Source organism: Schistocerca serialis, chromosome 6 (genome assembly GCF_023864345.2).
Source record: "Schistocerca serialis cubense isolate TAMUIC-IGC-003099 chromosome 6, iqSchSeri2.2, whole genome shotgun sequence".
Lineage (NCBI taxonomy): Eukaryota > Metazoa > Arthropoda > Insecta > Orthoptera > Acrididae > Schistocerca > Schistocerca serialis.
In genome coordinates this window covers 729,837,507-729,856,934 of record NC_064643.1, presented here as the reverse complement: position 1 = coordinate 729,856,934, position 19,428 = coordinate 729,837,507, and the positions used below count along the sequence as shown (strand labels likewise).

The following is a 19,428-nucleotide window of genomic DNA, read 5'->3' as shown; positions in this document are numbered from 1 at the left end:
CATAGCCTGTTGGCGCAGAGTTTAGTTTTTTAGCTCATATTGTTAACAACAGATGGCATTAAAGAAAATCTTATTGAGAAGCCAGTGTCATAATTCTCAGACTCCTGAATGGTGGTTGACAAGAGGTTTGTGAACTTACACTATATATTGCTCAAACTGTGCATTTCTGAGACAAAAATACTGTTTGTGTATGGGGAGTTACCCCAGAATATAATTCTGTGTCATAAGTGAACGAAATTAAGCAAAGCAGGCTAGTGTACGTGGTGGACTATCATTTATTGCAGACACTGTTCTAATGGCAAATACAACGGCATTCAGTTTTTGAACAAGATCCGGAAAACGGTATTTCTATAACAGCTTATCATCTATTGGAACACCTAGGAATTTGGATATTTCAGACTCGCTCATCTCACACCCACTGTGTGTAATCAAAATCTCAGTTTTAGGTGAATTGTAAGTTAGAAACTGTAAAAACTGAGCCTTAGTGTGATCTAGCATCAATTTATTTTCTACAAGCCATGAACTTAGCTCTTGAACTGCACTATGTGATACATTGCCCATGTTGCACATAGCATCGTTCTCTATGAAGCTGGTATCAAGAGCAAGCAGAAGCATTTTAGAATCACCTTTCGTATTAGAAGGCATGTCATTTATATGTGTAAGGAACAGTAGGGGTCTGAGCACTGACCTCTGAGTTACCCTCCACTTTACTACACCCAAATCAGATGCCACTTCATAGCTATTCTCATTACTGTGGAGAATAACACTTTGATGCCTCTTCTTAAAATAGGAGAGGAACCAGTTGTGAGCTATTCATATTATTCCATAATGGTCCAACTTCTGCAATAATATTTTGTGTTCAACATAATAAAATGCTAAAGTTAAATCAAAGAAGACCTGCCTTGTTCATATTGAGGTGGTGTGTTTCAGATATCAGTCATGGAAAGCTATTTTCTAAGAGAGTTTTATGGTTTCCTGTAGAAACAAAGTTTTTTATTTGATTCAGCTGCTACATTGAGAAAGTGATTTTTAAATACTGTACATATGTGTGACCTACCAGCTACAGAAACATTTTTGCTCCTTATTGACTTTACATTTTCAACCTTCTGCTGATGACCAGACTCAGGCCTGATCAAATTGTTTTAATTTTATCCTGGGGACTGGCTATTCCATGTGCATACCACATGATTTTTGTCTTCATATTGACAGTTTTAAGCATCTTACAGTACTGTTTGTAATGGCCTGTTCTATCTTAATTGTGACTGTTTCTAACATTTTGATGTAATTCCCTCTTCGTTCTACACAATCGCCTAATCTCATTTGCCAGCCACCCAAGTTGCTTGATACTGCGAGTAACTGTTTTAATGCTCTTATGGAAATTAACAAATTAACCTTTGAAGATCATGAAGAATGTGTTGAGTTAGCAATTATATTTATTAATGTACTGCAACACTAGCCGATTACGACTCGCTTGCTGAAGGAGGAATTGAGCCACTGGCTGCTGGCCCCATGTGACTCTGTTAACTTATGTACATGCTCCCTCCCTCCCTCCCTCCCTCCCTCCATCCCTTTTCATCCACAACACCCTTACAGAATGGCAGTATGTTGATGATATTCTATTCCCCACTTTGTTGCCCTTCATGGCAAGCCATCCTGGGCTTACATGTATGCAAGATAATGCCCGCTTGCACATAGCGAGAGTTTCTACTGTTCTCTCCTTGCTTGCCTAACCCTACCTTCAGCAGCAAGGTCATCAGATCCCTTCCTTGATTGAAAATGTTTGGAACATTATGGGCAATGCTCTCCAACCAGCTCAGGATTTTGATGACCTAATGCACCAGATGGACAAAATTTGGCATAATATCCCTCAGAAGGATGTCCAACAACACTCTCAATCAGTGCCAAACTTGCATAAGTGCCAGAAGTGGACCAATGCATTATTGACTTGCTCATTTGTGAAGCTCTTTCTCTTGAGTAAATCATCCAATTTCTCTGAAATTGTAATCATTTGTTTTTCTGTACATGTAATCTACACCTACCAATTTTTGTCCCATTCAGTTAATTCCTTTGTGATGCCTATTCTGTTTCTTCTTTCTCTTCCTCGGCATATATAGTACGTCATTTGTTTGCCTGTCTGAATTGTTTCTTCAGGGAAGGGGCTACAGTGAATAACAGTTCGAACTTCTCCAGGTTTGCCTTTGATTCTTTATAAAGTCATGAAGTGTATGTAGTTCTGTAGCAGCTAGGGAGTGTCTTCCTGAGATGGTTTTCATTAAGTCAAAAAACTGATGATACTTTTCTGGAACAGCTTTCACATGTTCTGTTTCACTATGTGGATTGTCTATGAAATTATTCCAGTTTGCTGTCTTAAAATTAAAATATTTTTTGAATGAAACTGTCTTTGTCATCACAGCACAGATGATAGGTCAGTGCTGAGTGTGAAAGATTGGTTCTGTGTAAAATATCTCTCTTTTCGTGTATGCTACATGTTGACATACAAAGAGTTTGTTCTTCATGGCATGCATGATGTTTCAAGCCAGTCTGCAAGATCTCTAGTCTTGTCCTTTAGCTCCAGTGATGAACTGTGGCAATTGAAATCACTTATGGCCAGTTTTATTGGTTTGTATTGGATGTTATTTAGTTCCTTAAAACTGAAACCTCTCTATGGTGGTGTATTCATTGATGGTACTATGCAAGACTGGATTTCAACTGGTGGGATTTTACAGAAATGCCCATCATTGTCATGGAGTTCATACTCTTTATAGCCCCCGAAAGGGTATGAACCAGTGTCATAATGGCTTTACATCTCATACTACTCCATAATTAGCTGGGTGTTTTGCTGTTTGCAAAGTTTTTGTCAGTGGAGGAACAATTGGACTACTAATGCGAAGTGTATTTGTTGATATACAAATTACACTCTTCAGAAAACAACATTCAGAATAGAAAGTTAGAAGTATGTAAGAATCAAACTTCATTTGCAGCCTACAGTTGGTATCATAATCTTGTAGGGGATGCAAAATTTACTGACTAAGTGGATGGAATTTGTTGATGTTTGGGAAATCGAGAACGGCTGAATGAAGAGCTTTCAACTCCATACAGTTCCTCCAGTGACATAGACTTTGGCTAGTGCAGCATTCCAAAATTCTTTCTTGATTTGTGATCTCCCTGTTCAAGGCAGATTTCTAACAACTTTGTGCTTTGGAATGCATCATTGATCATTTGATGGTGGTGTGGGACATTAGAAATCATGTGGGATGGCAATAATTGCATACATGTTCTTGGTGTGAGTAACCTTTAAACTCACCCAGCAGTAGTATTTCCACATTCACCATTTCACACTTACATTTATTGTAGAAAAATATGTTTATCTATTTATTTAGTCCATTAGATCGTATGCAGTGTAGTGTACTAGAGGGCATTGGATGCCACTTAAATCTAGTGTTTCCAAAGAAAGACAAACATGTTTATATGTGCATGTACTAAAGTTCACGTATTCGCTTGCTGTTAATCCACGGTGGAGTTCATCTGAATTAAATTTTCAGCTGTTTGTGTGAAAAAGACAATATGCTCATTTGTTTCTTACTTTTATTGGTTTCCTTTTGTATGATGTGCCACAGCGCTTTTAATTTACATGTACAGTATTATGTAAATTAATGTCCAAGCAAGAGCATATAAATGTTATATTATTAGGGGATATTAATGTCAACACGTTACAAGATTCCCAAGAAAGCAAATGCTTCAAAGACTGCATCTATTCTTATGGTGCAAAAGATCTGTTGGGAGACATACCCACTAGAATCACTCCAACTAGTATAAGCTCTATAGACCATGTTATTACTAATTGTGAAAATATTGCTACAGCTGCTGTTGTAAATGGTCACATCTCTGACCATCTAGGCCAGCTATTAGTGCTAAAGGGAGATCCTTGTATAAAACCAAAGAAAATTTTTCAGTACAAAAGGAATATCTCTGTTATCAACATTGCCAAACTGAGAGAGAGCCTTGGTCATGAATCTTGGCATCTAGTATTTCAAGCTGAAGGAGTGAATAATAATTGGGATGCCTTTCTAGGTACATTATCTTATCATCATCATCATCATCATCATCATTTAAGACTGATTATGCCTTTCAGCGTTCAGTCTGGAGCATAGCCCCCCTTATAAAATTCCTCCACGATTCTCTATTCAGTGCTAACATTGGTGCCTCTTCTGATGTTAAACCTATTACTTCAAAATCATTCTTAACTGAATCCAGGTACCTTCTTCTTGGTCTGCCCCGACTCCTCCTACCCTCTACTGCTGAACCCATGGGTCTCTTGGGTAACCTTGCTTCTCCCATGCGTGTAACATGACCCCACCATCTAAGCCTGTTCGCCCTGACTGCTACATCTATAGAGTTCATTCCCAGTTTTTCTCTGAATTCCTCATTGTGGACACCCTCCTGCCGTTGTTCCCATCTAATAGTACCTGCAATCATCCTAGCTACTTTCATATCTGTAACCTCAAGGTAACCTGAATCCACCCAGCTTTCGCTCCCATACAACAAAGTTGGTCGAAAGATTGAACGGTGCACAGATAACTTAGTCTTGATACCGACTTCCTTCTTGCGGAAGAGAGTAGATCGTAGCTGAGCACTCACTGCATTAGCTTTGCTACACCTCGCTTCCAGTTCTTTCACTATGTTGCCATCCTGTGAGAATATGCATCCTAAGTACTTGAACTGTCCACCTGTTCTAACTTTGTTCCTCCTATTTGGCACTCAATCCGATTATATCTCTTTCCCACTGACATTACTTTCGTTTTGGAGATGCTAATCTTCATACCGTAGTCCTTACATTTCTGATCTAGCTCTGAAATATTACTCTGCAAACTTTCAATCGAATCTGCCATCACAACTAAGTCATCTGCATATGCAAGACTGCTTATTTTGTGTTCACGTATCTTAATCTCACCCAGCCAGTCTATTGTTTTCAACATATGAACCATAAATAATGTGAACAACAGTGGAGACAGGTTGCAGCCTTGTCTTACCCCTGACACTACTCTGAACCATGAACTCAATTTACCGTCAACTCTGACTGCTGCCTGCCTATCCATGTAAAGACCTTTAATTGCTTGCAAAAGTTTGCCTCCTATTCCATAATCTCATAGAACAGACAATAACTTCCTCCTAGGAACCATCATATGCCTTTTCTAGATCTATGAAGCATAGATACAATGCCCTGTTCCACTCATAACACTTCTCCATTATTTGCCGTAAGCTAAAGATCTGGTCCTGACAACCTCTAAGAGGCCTAAACCCACACTGATTTTCATCCAATTGGTCCTCAACTAATACTCGCACCTTCCTTTCAACAAATACCTGAGAAGATTTTACCCACAACACTGACTAAAGAGATCCCTCTGTAGTTGTTACAATATTTTCTGTTTCCATGTTTAAAGATTGGTGTGATTACTGCTTTCGTCCAGTCTGATCGGACCTGTCCCGACTCCCAGGCCATTTCAATTATCCTGTGTAGCCATTTAAGACCTGACATTCCACTGTATTTGATGAGTTCCGACTTAATTTCATCTACCCCAGCTGCTTTACTGCACTGCAATCTATTGACCATTTTCTCCACTTCCTCAAATGTGATCCTATTTCCATCATCATTCCTATCCCATTCTAGCTCGAAATCTGAAACATTACTGATCGTATTTTCACCTACATTGAGCAACTCTTCAAAATATTCCTTTCATCTGCCCAAGGCATCCACAGGATTCACCAGCAGTTTTCCTGACCTGTCCAAAATACTTGTCATTTCCTTCTTACCTCCCTTTCGAAGACTGCTAATTACACTCCAGAATGGTTTTCCAGCAGCTTGACCCAATGTCTCCAGCCTGTTTCCAAAGGCTTCCAAAGATTTCTTCTTGGATGCTGCAATTATCTGTTTGGCTTTGTTTCTTTCTTCAACATAACTTTCTCTGTCTATCTGAGTTCTAGTATGTAGCCATTTTTTTTCCTTTTACAGGCTGCCTTGACTGTGTCATTCCACCAAGCTGTTTGCTTCATCCTACTTTTACACACTACTGTTCCAAGACATTCTTTAGCCACTTCTAGTACTGTGTCCCTGTACCTTGTCCATTCCTTTTCCAATGACTGTAATTGACTATATTCTACTAACTGGTACCTTTCTGAGATCGCTGTTATGTACTTGTGCCTGATTTCCTTATACTGAAGTTTCTCCACTCTTATCCTCCTACATATGGACCTGACCTCCTGCACTTTTGGCCTCACAATCCCAATTTCACTGCAGATTAAATAATGATCAGTGTCATCAAAGAATCCCCTGAAGACACGTGTGTCCCTCACAGCCTTCGTGAATTCCTGATCTGTTATTATATAGTCAACGACAGATCTGGTTCCTCTGCTTTCCCAAGTATACCGGTGAATGTTCTTATGTTTAAAAAAGGAGTTTGTGATTACTAAGCCCATACTGGCACAGAAACCCAAGAGTTGTTTCCCGTTCCTGTTGGCCTCCATATCCTCTCCAAATTTACCCATAACCTTTTCATACCCTTCTGTTCGATTTCCAATCCTGGCGTTAAAATCACCCATGAGCAGAACACTGTCCTTGTCCTTTACTCTAACAACTACATCACTGAGTGCCTCATAAAAACTATCCATCTTATCTTGATCTGTCCCTTCACAATGCGAATATACTGACACAATCCTAATTTTATTGCTAGATACTGTCAAATCTATCCACATCAGTTGTTCGTTTACATACCTTATTGCAACTACGCTGGGTTCCATTTCTTTCCTGATGTAAAGTCCTATACCCCATTCTGCTATTCCTGCTTTGACTCCTGACAGGTAGACGTTGTATTCTCCCACTTCCTCTTCTTTCTCACCCCTTACCCGAATGTCACTAACAACTAAAACGTCCAGCCCCATCTTACTTGCAGCCTCTGCCAGCTCTACCTTCTTCCTAGAGTAGCCCCCATTGATATTAATAGCTCCCCATCTCATTACCATTTGTTTGCCAAGTCGTATCTTAGGAGTCCCTGGTTTGTCAGTTAGAGGTGGGACTCCATCACCTCCAATGGTCCGAGGCATTTTGCTCTGATTGTTGCCAGCATCATATTTAAAGTACCAGGGAAGCAGGCTGCTAGCCTTACTTGTCCCGAGTCCCATTGGGTTTTACCCCTGACGGCTGAAGGACAAACCGGTGGATTTGGTAGTCTTTGCCGTATGAGCACAAAGGTGACCACGACTCAGAATATGTCCGAGATGCCCAGCCTTATTCCAAAGTAACTGGTATCCTGACTGTCGGGACCACTTACTTGGCCACTCATATGTTGCCCATGGTTCATGAACTAGGACATGACTACAGGAACCCACACCATGAACCACTACATTATCTTATCATCTAAATAATACTATTCCCATCAGAAAGATAAATATTAATAAGAATAAGGCAAGACAGTCAAGCCCGTGGAATTTGATAATACCACCAAAGAAGTGAAAGAAAAAATGGAAGAAATGTATATGATACAAAGAGAGACCAAAACCAATGAGCACAGGGATAAATGCAAACAATACAAGTACCAGACAAACAAAAATTATGTGAAGCGAAATGTAGTGTGATGAGGGCTATGCGAGAGGCATTCAATGAATTCGAAAGTAAAGTTCTATGTACTGACGTGGCAGAATATCCTAAGAAATTTTGGTCTTATGTCAAAGTGGTAGGTGGATCAAAACAAAATGTGCAGACACTCTGTGACCAAAATAGCACTGAAACAGAGGATGACAGACTGAAGGCCGAAATATTAAATGTCTTTTTCCAAAGCTGTTTCACAGAGGAAGACTGCACTGTAGTTCCTTCTCTAGATTGTCGCACAGATGACAGAATGGTAGATATTGAAATAGACGACAGAGGGATAGAGAAACAATTAAAATCACTCAAAAAAGTAAAGGCCGCTGGACCTGATGGGATACCAGTTCGATTTTACACAGAGTACGCGAAGGAACTTGCCCCGTTCTTGCAGTGGTGTACCGTAGGTCTCTAGAAGAGCATAGCATTCCAAAGGATTGGAAAAGGGCACAGGTCATCCCCGTTTTCAAGAAGGGACGTCGAACGGATGTGCAGAACTATAGACCTATATCTCTAACGTCGATCAGTTGTAGAATTTTGGAACACGTATTATGTTCGAGTATAATGACTTTTCTGGAGACTAGAAATCTACTCTGTAGGAATCAGCATGGGTTTCGAAAAAGACGATCGTGTGAAACCCAGCTCGCGCTATTCGCCCACGAGACTCAGAGGGCCATAGACACGGGTTCCCAGGTAGATGCTGTGTTTCTTGACTTCCGCAAGGCATTCGATACAGTTCCCCACAGTCGTTTAATGAACAAAGTAAGAGCATATGGACTATCAGACCAATTGTGTGATTGGATTGAAGTGTTCCTAGATAACAGAATGCAGCATGCCATTCTCAATGGAGAGAAGTCTTCCGAAGTAAGAGTGATTTCAGGTGTGCCGCAGGGGAGTGTTGTAGGACCATTGCTATTCACATTATACATAAATGACCTTGTGGATGACATCGGAAGTTCACTGAGGCTTTTTGCGGATGATGCTGTGGTATATCGAGAGGTTGTAACAATGGAAAATTGTACTGAAATGCAGGAGGATCTGCAACGAATTGACGCATGGTGCAGGGAATGGCAATTGAATCTCAATGTAGACAAGTGTAATGTGCTGCGAATACATAGAAAGAAAGATCCCTTACCATTTAGCTACAATATAGCAGGTCAGCAACTGGAAGCAGTTAATTCCATAAATTATCTGGGAGTACGCATTAGGAGTGATTTAAAATGGAATGATGATATAAAGTAGATCGTCGGTAAAGCAGATGCCAGACTGAGATTCATTGGAAGAATCCTAAGGAAATACAATCTGAAAACAAAGGAAGTAGGTTACAGTACACTAGTTTGCCCACTGCTTGAATACTGCTCAGCAGTGTGGGATCCATACCTGATAGGGTTGATAGAAGAGATAGAGAAGATCCAACGGAGAGCAGCACACTTCGTTACAGGATCGTTTAGTAATTGGGAAAGCGTTACGGAGATGATAGATAAACTCCAGTGGAAGACTCTGCAGGAGAGACGCTCAGTAGCTCGGTACGGGCTTTTCTTGAAGTTTCGAGAACATATCTTCACCGAGGAGTCAAGCAGTATGTTGCTCCATCCTACGTATATCTCGTGAAGAGACCATGAGGATAAAATCAGAGAGATTAGAGCCCACACAGAGGCATACCGACAATCCTTCTTTCCACGAACAATATGAGACTGGAATAGAAGGGAGAACCGATAGAGGTACTCAAGGTACCCTCCACCACACATCGTCAGGTGGCTTGCGGAGTATGGATGTAGATGTAGATGTAGTTTTGCAAGCAAGTCAAAAGATTGAAGGCTGAAAAGATTAACTCGAAAATACAAAATTCACATTGTATCTCCAAGACCTGCTGGTCAATAGTAAATGAAATAAGAGATAGTAAAACAAAACTAAAAGGTAATATCAACATACAGATATCTAATGACAATATTGATGTCACCAATCCTCAAGAGATCAGTAACATTTTTAATGACTATTTCATAGATATCATAGAATCTGACTTTTGTACCACAGATGAAGTACCTGTTGGAAGTCTTGCTGAGGATAATTCTGAAGTTAATCAACTCGATGAACTTGAAATCAAGGATATTTTGCAGCTCATCAGAGAATGTAAAAACAAAAAATCCACTGGATGGGATGAAATTTCTCAATTTTTACTTAAACAGTGCAAAAACAATCTAGCATATCCCTTGGTGCATCTAATAAATAGTGTCTTAAAAGAAGGAGTGTTCCCTGACATACTAAAATTAGCCATTGTTAAACCTTTCTACAAAAAAGGTGATAAACAACTAGTAGAAAATTACAGACCATTTGCCTTAACTTATGTTTTTAGCAAGTTAATTGAAAAAATAGTTCTGAAATATATGTTAGAGCATTATAATAAGCACAACATCCTGGGAGATTTTCAGCATGGTTTCAGAAGTGGTCATAGCACCATGACTGCAACACTTCAATTTATGCTGAAAGCTCTTGACAAAATTGATGAAGGCATGCAAGTAGCTGGAGTTTTCCTAGACCTATCAAAGGCTTTTGATAGGGTTGATCATAAGGTACTTCTGTCAAAACTGGCCAGAGATGGCAAAAGTGGAAAATTATTGCACCTCATCACATCATATTTAAAAAACAGAAGACAGTGTACCTCAATCTCACACAATAGTGGAGAAACATTAAAAAGTTATACATCAAGGGTCAGGAGTATTAAATTTGGTGTGCCTCAGAGATCGATAATTGGTCCCTTCCTCTTTATAAGTTAATGTCAATGACTTCCCAAAGACAGTAAAAAATGATACCTTCATGACAATGTATGCAGATGACACTTCAGGCGTTTGTTGGGGAAATGATATTCTTAATCTTGGCATAGAGCTAAAAATATTTATAGATATTGCAAAGGAAAAGTTTGAAAATGACAATCTAAAAGTCAACTTACAAAAAACAAATATAATCCCCTTCAATGTTGGTGATTTGCAAACCTGTATTGATTCTCAAGATAGCAATATCATAGGAAAAATCTGCAGTGAGTGTAAATTCCTAGGTATATGCATAGATAGCAAACTACTATGGACACAACAAATTGACAATGTATGTGCAAGGCTATCATCTAGCCTGTATGTTTTAAGAAGAATAGCTCCATATGTCAATACCCAAACAATGAGAATGATGTATTTTGATTTAATACATCCATTTCTAGCATATGGTCTTGCACTGTGGGGTGCGCCTTCCAAAACTCATGTAGACCGAGTATTTAAACTCCAGAAAAGAGCTTTGAGAATATTAGGCAAAAAAGATGCTCGAACATCATGTAAGGAATTGTTTATAGAATTTAAAATTCTGACCATCTATTCAATGTATATGTTTGAAACAATAGTATTAACTGTAGAAGATAAGAAATATACCTGTCATAATGCAGAAATTCGTTATCACAATATTAGACAAGTACAAAATTACCATATGATACACAGAAGACTGGAAAAAACTTCAAACAGTCCAAATATTAATGGGGCAAAATACTTCAATGCACTGCCAAATGAACTGAAGGTAATAACTGGAGAGACATTCAAAAAACATCTAAAATTGTGGCTCATTGAGGAGTGCTTCTATAGCCTACTGTAGAAACTAAAATCTAAAGTATTATTATGCATATAATTTGGACTACATTCTTAAGTTCCTATTACAAAGTAAAATTAGATTGAATACTGTTGTATTGTACTACCAATTGCTATGCATGTAGTTACATGTTTCACTCAAATTACAAATTTACAAAATTTACAAATGTACAGTTGACTGATTTATGTTTCGTACCAGGTATCAGATGCTCTATGAGCATTTTGAGCTGTGTGTTGTTGCTGTAATAATGATTTGACAAATAAGATTTACTTGTTTTAGCACCAGATTTACTGAGAGCTGTGAAGTGGTCTGACAAATTGGACTCTATTTTCATCAGCAATTATCAGATGGATCCGTCACTGTCATGGCAGTACTTCGGCAGTTCCCTTGGCTTCATGAGGCTCTATCCAGGTATGGAGAAAGCATGTTTCATTTGAATAGTTCTGCATGTTGAACATAAATAGAATAGCTCATTCTACAATGTTTTAAGTTATGTTTTAGTCACTTCTGTGTGACACTGGGTTGAGTTTATTTACTTACACCATTAAGAAATAGACTCTTTGTGAGAATGAGTAATTACTTAAAACCATTAACTGAATAAAACCTCTGCAAATGAGTAACATCTTGAACAGGGTAAAGATAATGTGACTGAATTTTTCAATGAATTAATTATATCGAAATTGTTAGTATGTTTACAACCTTAAATGTGTGTCCTGTATGGTGTGAGTACCTCTAAAGTACTAGCATGTTTTAATCAGGAAAAACCCAGAGAATACATTTGAAAACAGACCATACACAGCTGTCCTGCAATTTGACCCAATTTATCCATAATACATCCTATCAGAATAATTATTTTTGACAATAACCCAGATTTCCATTTGTATTCTTTGTTACATTTCAGCTTCTTCCCAACGCCTTGACAAATCTGCAGTTGCAGGATGTTATGACTTTTTCTTTCCCTCAATGTAATAATGTCATCAGATGAATTTGTAGCCAGATGTACTCAGTTACTTTGAGTAAGCGTCAATGCAGCCCTTGGTCTGATGTGCTAAGATACACGAAATTCTCTGGTCCCATCATGCATATAAGGAATGCATTGTCCTTTGCATTGCCAATGACTGGATTCCAGTCATCTGGATGTTATACATAAAAGGATTAAACCCCTATCACATGATAGGAAACTATGCCCTCTAACGAGGAATTTATGTTCTAAAGCAGTGAAATACTGTATTTATGGACAATCAGATTTTGGAAAAGGAAATGATCTCTGTATGTCCATCTTTTCATAGGTGGTTGTGGGACTTGGCTCTTCGATAGAGATGTCAATTTAAACACCTTTCAGCCGTCCATTTTTCAAACATTTTATTTGGCTACCAGTTTCGATAATGTACAACACCATCTCCAGGCCGCTGACCAACATGTAGGAAGATTCCACATTGGTTATGATAAAAACAGGGGCCAGAAATACTGGTATTAGTAGATTTCTGCAAGCTAAAGCAGACAGCCTTGGGAGAGCCAGTCCTGACAAAACTCTACCATCTGCTGAGCAAGATATATGAGACAGGCGAAATACCCTCAGACTTCAAGAAGAATATAATAATTCCAATCCCAAAGAAAGCAGGTGTTGACAGATGTGAAAATTACCGAACTATCTGTTTAATAAGTCACGGCTGCAAAATACTAACGCAAATTCTTTACAAACGAATGGAAAAACTAGTAGAAGCCGACCTCAGGGAAGATCAGTTTGGATTCCGTAGAAATGTTGCAATACGTGAGGCAATACTGACCCTACGACTTATCTTAGAAGCTAGATTAAGGAAAGGCAAACCTACGTTTCTAGCATTTGTAGACTTAGAGAAAGCTTTTGACAATGTTGACTGGAATACTATCTCTCAAATTCTGAAGGTGGCAGGGGTAAAATATAGGGAGCGAAAGGCTATTTACAATTTGTACAGAAACCAGATGGCAGTAATAAGAGTCGAGGGACATGAAAGAGAAACAGTGGTTGGGATGGGAGTGAGACAGGGTTGTAGCCTCTCCCCGATGTTATTCAATCTGTATATTGAGCAAGCAATGAAGGAAACAAAAGAAAAATTCAGAGTAGGTATTAAAATCCATGGAGAAGAAATAAAAACTTTAAGGTTCACCGATGTCAGAGACAGCAAAGGATTTGGAAGAGCAGTTGAATGGAATGGATAGTGTCTTGAAAGGAGGATATAAGATGAACATCAACAAAAGCATAACGAGGATAATGGAATGTAGTGAAATTAAGTCGGCTGATGCTGAGGGAATTAGATTAGGAAATGAGACACTTAAATTAGTAAAGGAGTTTTGCTATTTGGGGAGCAAAATAACTGATGATGGTCGGAGTAGAGAGGATATAAAATGTAGACTGGCAATGGCAAGGAAAGCGTTTCTGAAGAAGAGAAATTTGTTAACATCGAGTATAGATTTAAGTGTCAGGAAGTTGTTTCTGAAAGTATTTGTATGGAGTGTAGCCATGTATGGAAGTGAAACGTGGATGATAAATAGTTTAGACGAGAAGAGAATAGAAGCTTTTGAAATGTGGTGCTACAGAAGAATGCTGAAGATTAGATGGGTAGATCACATAACTAATGAGGAGGTATTGAATAGGATTGGGGAGAAGAGAAATTTGTGGCACAACTTGTCTAGAAGAAGGGATTGGTTGGTAGGACATGTTCTGAGGCATCAAGGGATCACCAATTTAGTATTGGAGGGCAGTGTGGAGGGTAAAAATCGTAGAGGGAGACCAAGAGATGAATACACTAAGCAGATTCAGAAGGATGTAGGTTGCAGTAGTTATTGGGAGATGATGAAGCTTGCACAGGATAGAGTAGCATGGAGAGCTGCATCAAACCAGTCTCAGGACTTGGAGACCACAACAACAACAAAGCAATATGTTAAACCATCATCTGCCAACTGTTGTTGTTCTGTCCAGTGCACTGGTCGGACAACATTATCAGATTCTGAAACTCACCACCATTTTGCGGATTGAAATATTTAAGAATGTACTTCAAAACACAAGAAATTATCCCAGCTGCACCTCTCCTGGCAATGCTTTTGTTCCAGAAACACATGAAGGCAATGTTACTACCAGTATTAAGTATTGCCACATTGTAACAAGAGTACTGCCATATATATAAGGGTGTTCAAAAAGAAACGAGCCGGAGGCGTAATTACTTTTATCCCTCATAGCCTTTTTAAGGTGACCAAAAATGGAGTAATCACAGGGAGAGAGGTCTGGACTGTATGGAGGGTGACCGAGAACCTCCCATTTGAATTTCTGCAGGAGTGCCATGACTGTGTTGGCCATATGAGTCTTTGCATTGTCGTGGAGCAGAATGACCCCACAGGAGAGATGGCCTGTTTGTTTTGATTTGATCACTTGGCAAAAGGTGGTCAAGGTTTGTGAGTAATGCTGGGCATTCACTGTTGTCCCGTGCTGCAGAAAGTGAATCAGAAGTGGGCCATATTGGTCAAAGAGGAACATCAGCATAACCTTTACTGCACTCGTGTGGATGGCCTTGGCTTTTTTTTGGTGGTGGTGACCCTGGATGCTTCGACTGGAGACTTTGTCGTTTTGATTCTGGTTAAAAGTGATGACACTATGACTCATCTCTGGCCACCACTCCTGCCAGGAACACATTCCCTTCGTGAGCATAGTGCTGCAAATGAGCAAGACAGTGGGCCATTCGACATGCTTCCTGGTGTGGTTGAAGACTGGGGGGCACCCATTTGGCACACACTTTGCAAATATGCAATCCTTCCTTCATTAGGGGATGAACACTTCTGACCCTCAATCTGACCATGGCGGCTATGGCTTTCACCATCACTTGGTGGTCCTGGGTAATGAGTGTGTCCACCAGCTGGATGATGTCATTGGTAATGCATTTTGGTGCTCCAGACCATGCATCATTGGCTAACGACATCCATACTTCCCTGAAGTGCTTGTGCCACACCTAGACCCTTGCAAGGGACATGCAGTGTTGGTCGTACACTTGTGACATTTGTCGATGAATATCTGCTCCTCCTACTCCTTCCGCTGTCAGAAAATGAACAACACCTCTTTGCTCTTCTGCTGACACCTCCTTGTCACTATTTGCGATGCGACTGGCAGCGTTGGACGATTGATGCATGCTGCTGCTAGCTCTGTATGGTCACATGACAAGCATGCGTGCCCTCTAACAATGGGCTGTGAACCTCCATGCTCTCGTCGGAACCACATCTCATTACAGATGCCGTTGATATTACCCTCCTGTCACCGGTTTGTACATTTCAAACTCCGGCTTTTTTTTTAATTTTTAATTTTTTTTTAATTTTTTTAATTTTTTTTTATTTTTTTAAACGTCCCTTATAAAATACAGAATAATGATTCAACTGTGAAAAGGAGAGTACTTACATTCACATACTTAGCCATTGTTTTGCTTTTCCCAGTATAGAGCATTAAGCATTCTGTATGCTTCTCAGCCCTATCATGAATAGCATTTACTGTTTCAGCTTTTTTAATTCCTTCAGCAGAATCTGCTTAACACCCTATGTAAAAACATTTTTTGCAGTATGAACATGCATCTGACCTTGACATACCAAATTTTAATTTAAAATCACTTCTGAAAATATCCCTGTACATACTTTACCTAATATTTAATTACTAGGACAAAACATAACAAAAGAGAATCAGGTGAAACAGCAGGCAGACATAGAAAAACTGCTGAAGAAACAAGATTATGAAATGAACTAAGTAGAGTTCATGAAGGATGACACTCGCAAGTGAACAGAACATTAGTATATGAGAAGTGCAAAGCAGAATAATATGGTTTGGTGGTTGAAGTATTCTGTTATGATCTCACTAAAGAGTAAAACACACACACACACACACACACACACACACACACACACACACACACGCACACACACACACATTATTTCAAACTACGATTCTGGTGAAAATTAAGTGAATTTAAGAGTACTTAATTGTATTTTTGACATTTGAGAGTATTTCTGAGCATGAAATAACTAATATTTTTATTTTTTTAAATTTTATTTTTCATGATGTTGTCAGGTGATCTTGAATGTTCTCAGAAAACAATTGAAAATAGAGACCAAGCAAACTGGATCTTTTTCAGGTAGTGATATGTAAGTGAACTATGGCAACAAGAAACACTTTCTTCTGTTGTTTCTCTCATTCTCTCAGTCATCTCAATGCACTGGTTAGCAAAAAATTGTATGTGCTTGTCATAATGAAGTGCATAAAATTTGAAAAGAGCTTCTCTGTGTCAATTATTGATAGGTCTCCATATGAAAGAAATGACAGTTGCAAATTCTTCCCTAGACAGAAAAAAAATCCATATCTAATGTTTTGAACATCTGTCACAAAGTCTGTATATTTAGGTTCGCTTTCCAGTGTAAAATTTTATGAAAAAGCAGAATTATGTTCAGAATGTATGTAGATTGTGGTATGAACCAGTATTTATCACTACCAATAATAATGAAAGCATCTAAGTAAATTTTATTAGCCAGCATAAATACATGCAGCTGCCTCTCAATTTGCATTAACCTCTCTCTGCACCATCCAAAGATCTTCTTGTGGTGGAGGGTTTCTGGAGACAGTGTCAAGATCAACACTCCCACAGAGCCTACCACCTGGGAATGTGAAGCACTGAGGGTTGTTGCATCGAGGTGCACGCTGGTGCTGGCATGCGAGTGGACATGGCTGGATCATTTCTCAAGGGGACTGTGTCTTGTGTCTGTTGTTCAGGCGCAGTGCCAAGTGCAGTGGTAGCTGAGGAGGTGAAGGCACAGGTGCGCTTGACCAGTTGTGTTTTGGCTGGTGTGTGAGCAAATATGGGTGGACCTTTTATTGAGTGATTGTTGTAATTGATGCTTAAATTGTAGATGTGATATGGTGCCAGATGCTGTGGCAAATTTAGTGGGTGGCAGTTGGGGACGATGGTGCAGATGGTAGTTCAAAAGGAGATTGGTCATTGAGAGATGACTCTGCTGGTGGCGATGGAAGCTGCAACGTACTTGGTTGACCATAGTGTTGACCAAGGTGTCATCCTCAATGTGCTGTGTCCAGAGAGCATCTTGTATGACCCAGATGGGTTTAAGGCAGGAGAGGGAGACTGTCATGGGCTTACCACAAAGCAAGATAACAAATGTCTGCACCCTACGTTGGAGTACCTGCTATGGGCCAGCGTACGGTGGCTACAGGGTTGCCTGAACCATGTCATCCCTTGCCATATCAAATTCACATGTAGAGAGCCCTTTGTATGTGAATACCTTGGGGGTTTGTGTTGAGAACCAGAAGTGGCAAGTGCATCTTCTGAATTTGCAGACGGACGCACTGTACTCTAAATGTGCTGAGGGGTGCACAGTACAAGTGCCAGTAGGTCCTGTTCATGGCCATCAGTAATAGGTTGTGGAAAGTTAGCTGGTAGGTTTAGTGGTTCCCCATACACCACCTTTGCTAAGGGAGCCACATAAGTCTTCTTCACATGAGGAGTGGATGCTGCGGAGAATCTATGGCAGAGCTTTTCCACGAACCAGTGCGGCACATTAGGGCCACCTTCATGGTTCTGTGCCACCTTTCTACAAGGCCATTGCTCTGCAGGTGATTCACTGCTGTTCACGTGCTGATAATCATGCAGAGCCGGCACAGGGCATTGAATAGACCCAACTCCGGTGGCCCTTATCAGTAGTGACCAACTCAGGAGCACCAAAATGAGTGATCCAGGTTTCCATGAAGGCACATGCAACCGTTTCAGTGGTGATGTTATGCGGGGGAATTATTTCAGAAAATGAGACATTATACTGAAGATTGAAAGTTGGGAACCATCCAAATTGTGGTTGGGTATGGCAGATCATTTTTGAACATTGGCATGCAAGGCAACTCTGTGTCCAGTGAAAGCAGTCGCACTTGGTGTCGGGCCACATAAACCTGTCTGTCACTAATCATACCAGCTCTTTGATGCCTGGGTAACTAAGGTTGTGCAGTCCGTCAGACGTGTCTCAGTGCATGGTGAGTGGAACTGTGGGCCGTGGTTTGTCCTGAGAAACATTGCAGAGCAGTATCATATTAGTGGAGAGCTGAGTGTAACATTCAGTCTGCAGGTTTGTAACTGTTCCATTGAGAAGATCCGTGGTGATGGAGTCTTTTGCTTGCTCAGCTGCTGTCAGTTCATAATGGTTCTGCAGGAATACCACACAGAGTTGGGACAGATAATCGGTGATGATGTTACCTATGCTGTGAATATGACAGATGTCAGTAGCATATTGTATGATGAGGTCTTAAGTGTGTTTACCTTTGAGGGCTGGTATCTTGGGAGGGATTTGTTGAGACATCAACCAGTGGCTTGTGGTCAGTGTATATAGTCACCTAACATACTTAGATGTCTTCTCAAATATTTTTGACAGCTGTGTATATTGCAAAAAGCTCACAGTTGAAGACCGACCATTTAGACTGAGACAGTTGAGGTACTCTGTCAACAATGTGCTAAAGTACTGCATCTACCACAGAGTCAATAGCATCAGTGGTGAGTATGAAGTGTGCTTACAGGTTAGGAAGAGAGAGAGTCATGGCTTGCACCAAACTGTTCTTTCCTTTACAGAATGTCTCAGACATCTCTGCTGTCCAGTTGATTTTCCTCCTTTCCTGTTTGTCATTGCCTGATAAGGCATCTGTAGGGGGAGACTGGAGGTCAGTAGCATGTGGGAGATGTCTGTGATAAAAATTGAGAATCCCGAGGAAATGATGTAAGTCATGGTAAGTTCCAGGAAGATCACTTGGTGGTTGGCTTAATGCTGGATGTATTAAGTGTGTGACCAAGAAATGTTCCTTCTATCAGACTTAGCTGGACTTGGCATCATTGATGGTAATACTACCCCACTGAAGCAAGGCTAGAACTTGTTCTAGGTGAAGTCTGTGTTCCTCTGAGGAACGCAAGAAAATCAAAATAGCATCAAGACACATATAACAAAGCGTGAAGCTGCAGAGGAGGGCATCAGTGGACCACTGCCACATTTGTACAGCATTCTTTAAACCATAAGGCATACAGTGGTGTTCTTAAAGTCCAAATGGTGCTATGTTACCAGTCTTTTGTATAATGTCAGGGTGCATCAGAATCGTAGATATGTGTGCCTGCAGTTGA

General features: G+C 40.0%; 1 protein-coding gene across 2 annotated transcripts in view; it reads left to right on the top strand.

The window, feature by feature from the left end:
• LOC126483961 (voltage-dependent calcium channel subunit alpha-2/delta-3) overlaps positions 1 to 19,428 on the top strand; it is an 832,874-nt gene that overhangs the window by 320,617 nt on the left and 492,829 nt on the right. For both annotated transcript variants that reach the window (XM_050107259.1, XM_050107258.1), the window contains exon 5: positions 11,540 to 11,671. In XM_050107259.1, coding sequence (XP_049963216.1) covers positions 11,540 to 11,671 — 132 coding nt within the window. The remainder of the gene's footprint in view (positions 1 to 11,539; positions 11,672 to 19,428) is intronic.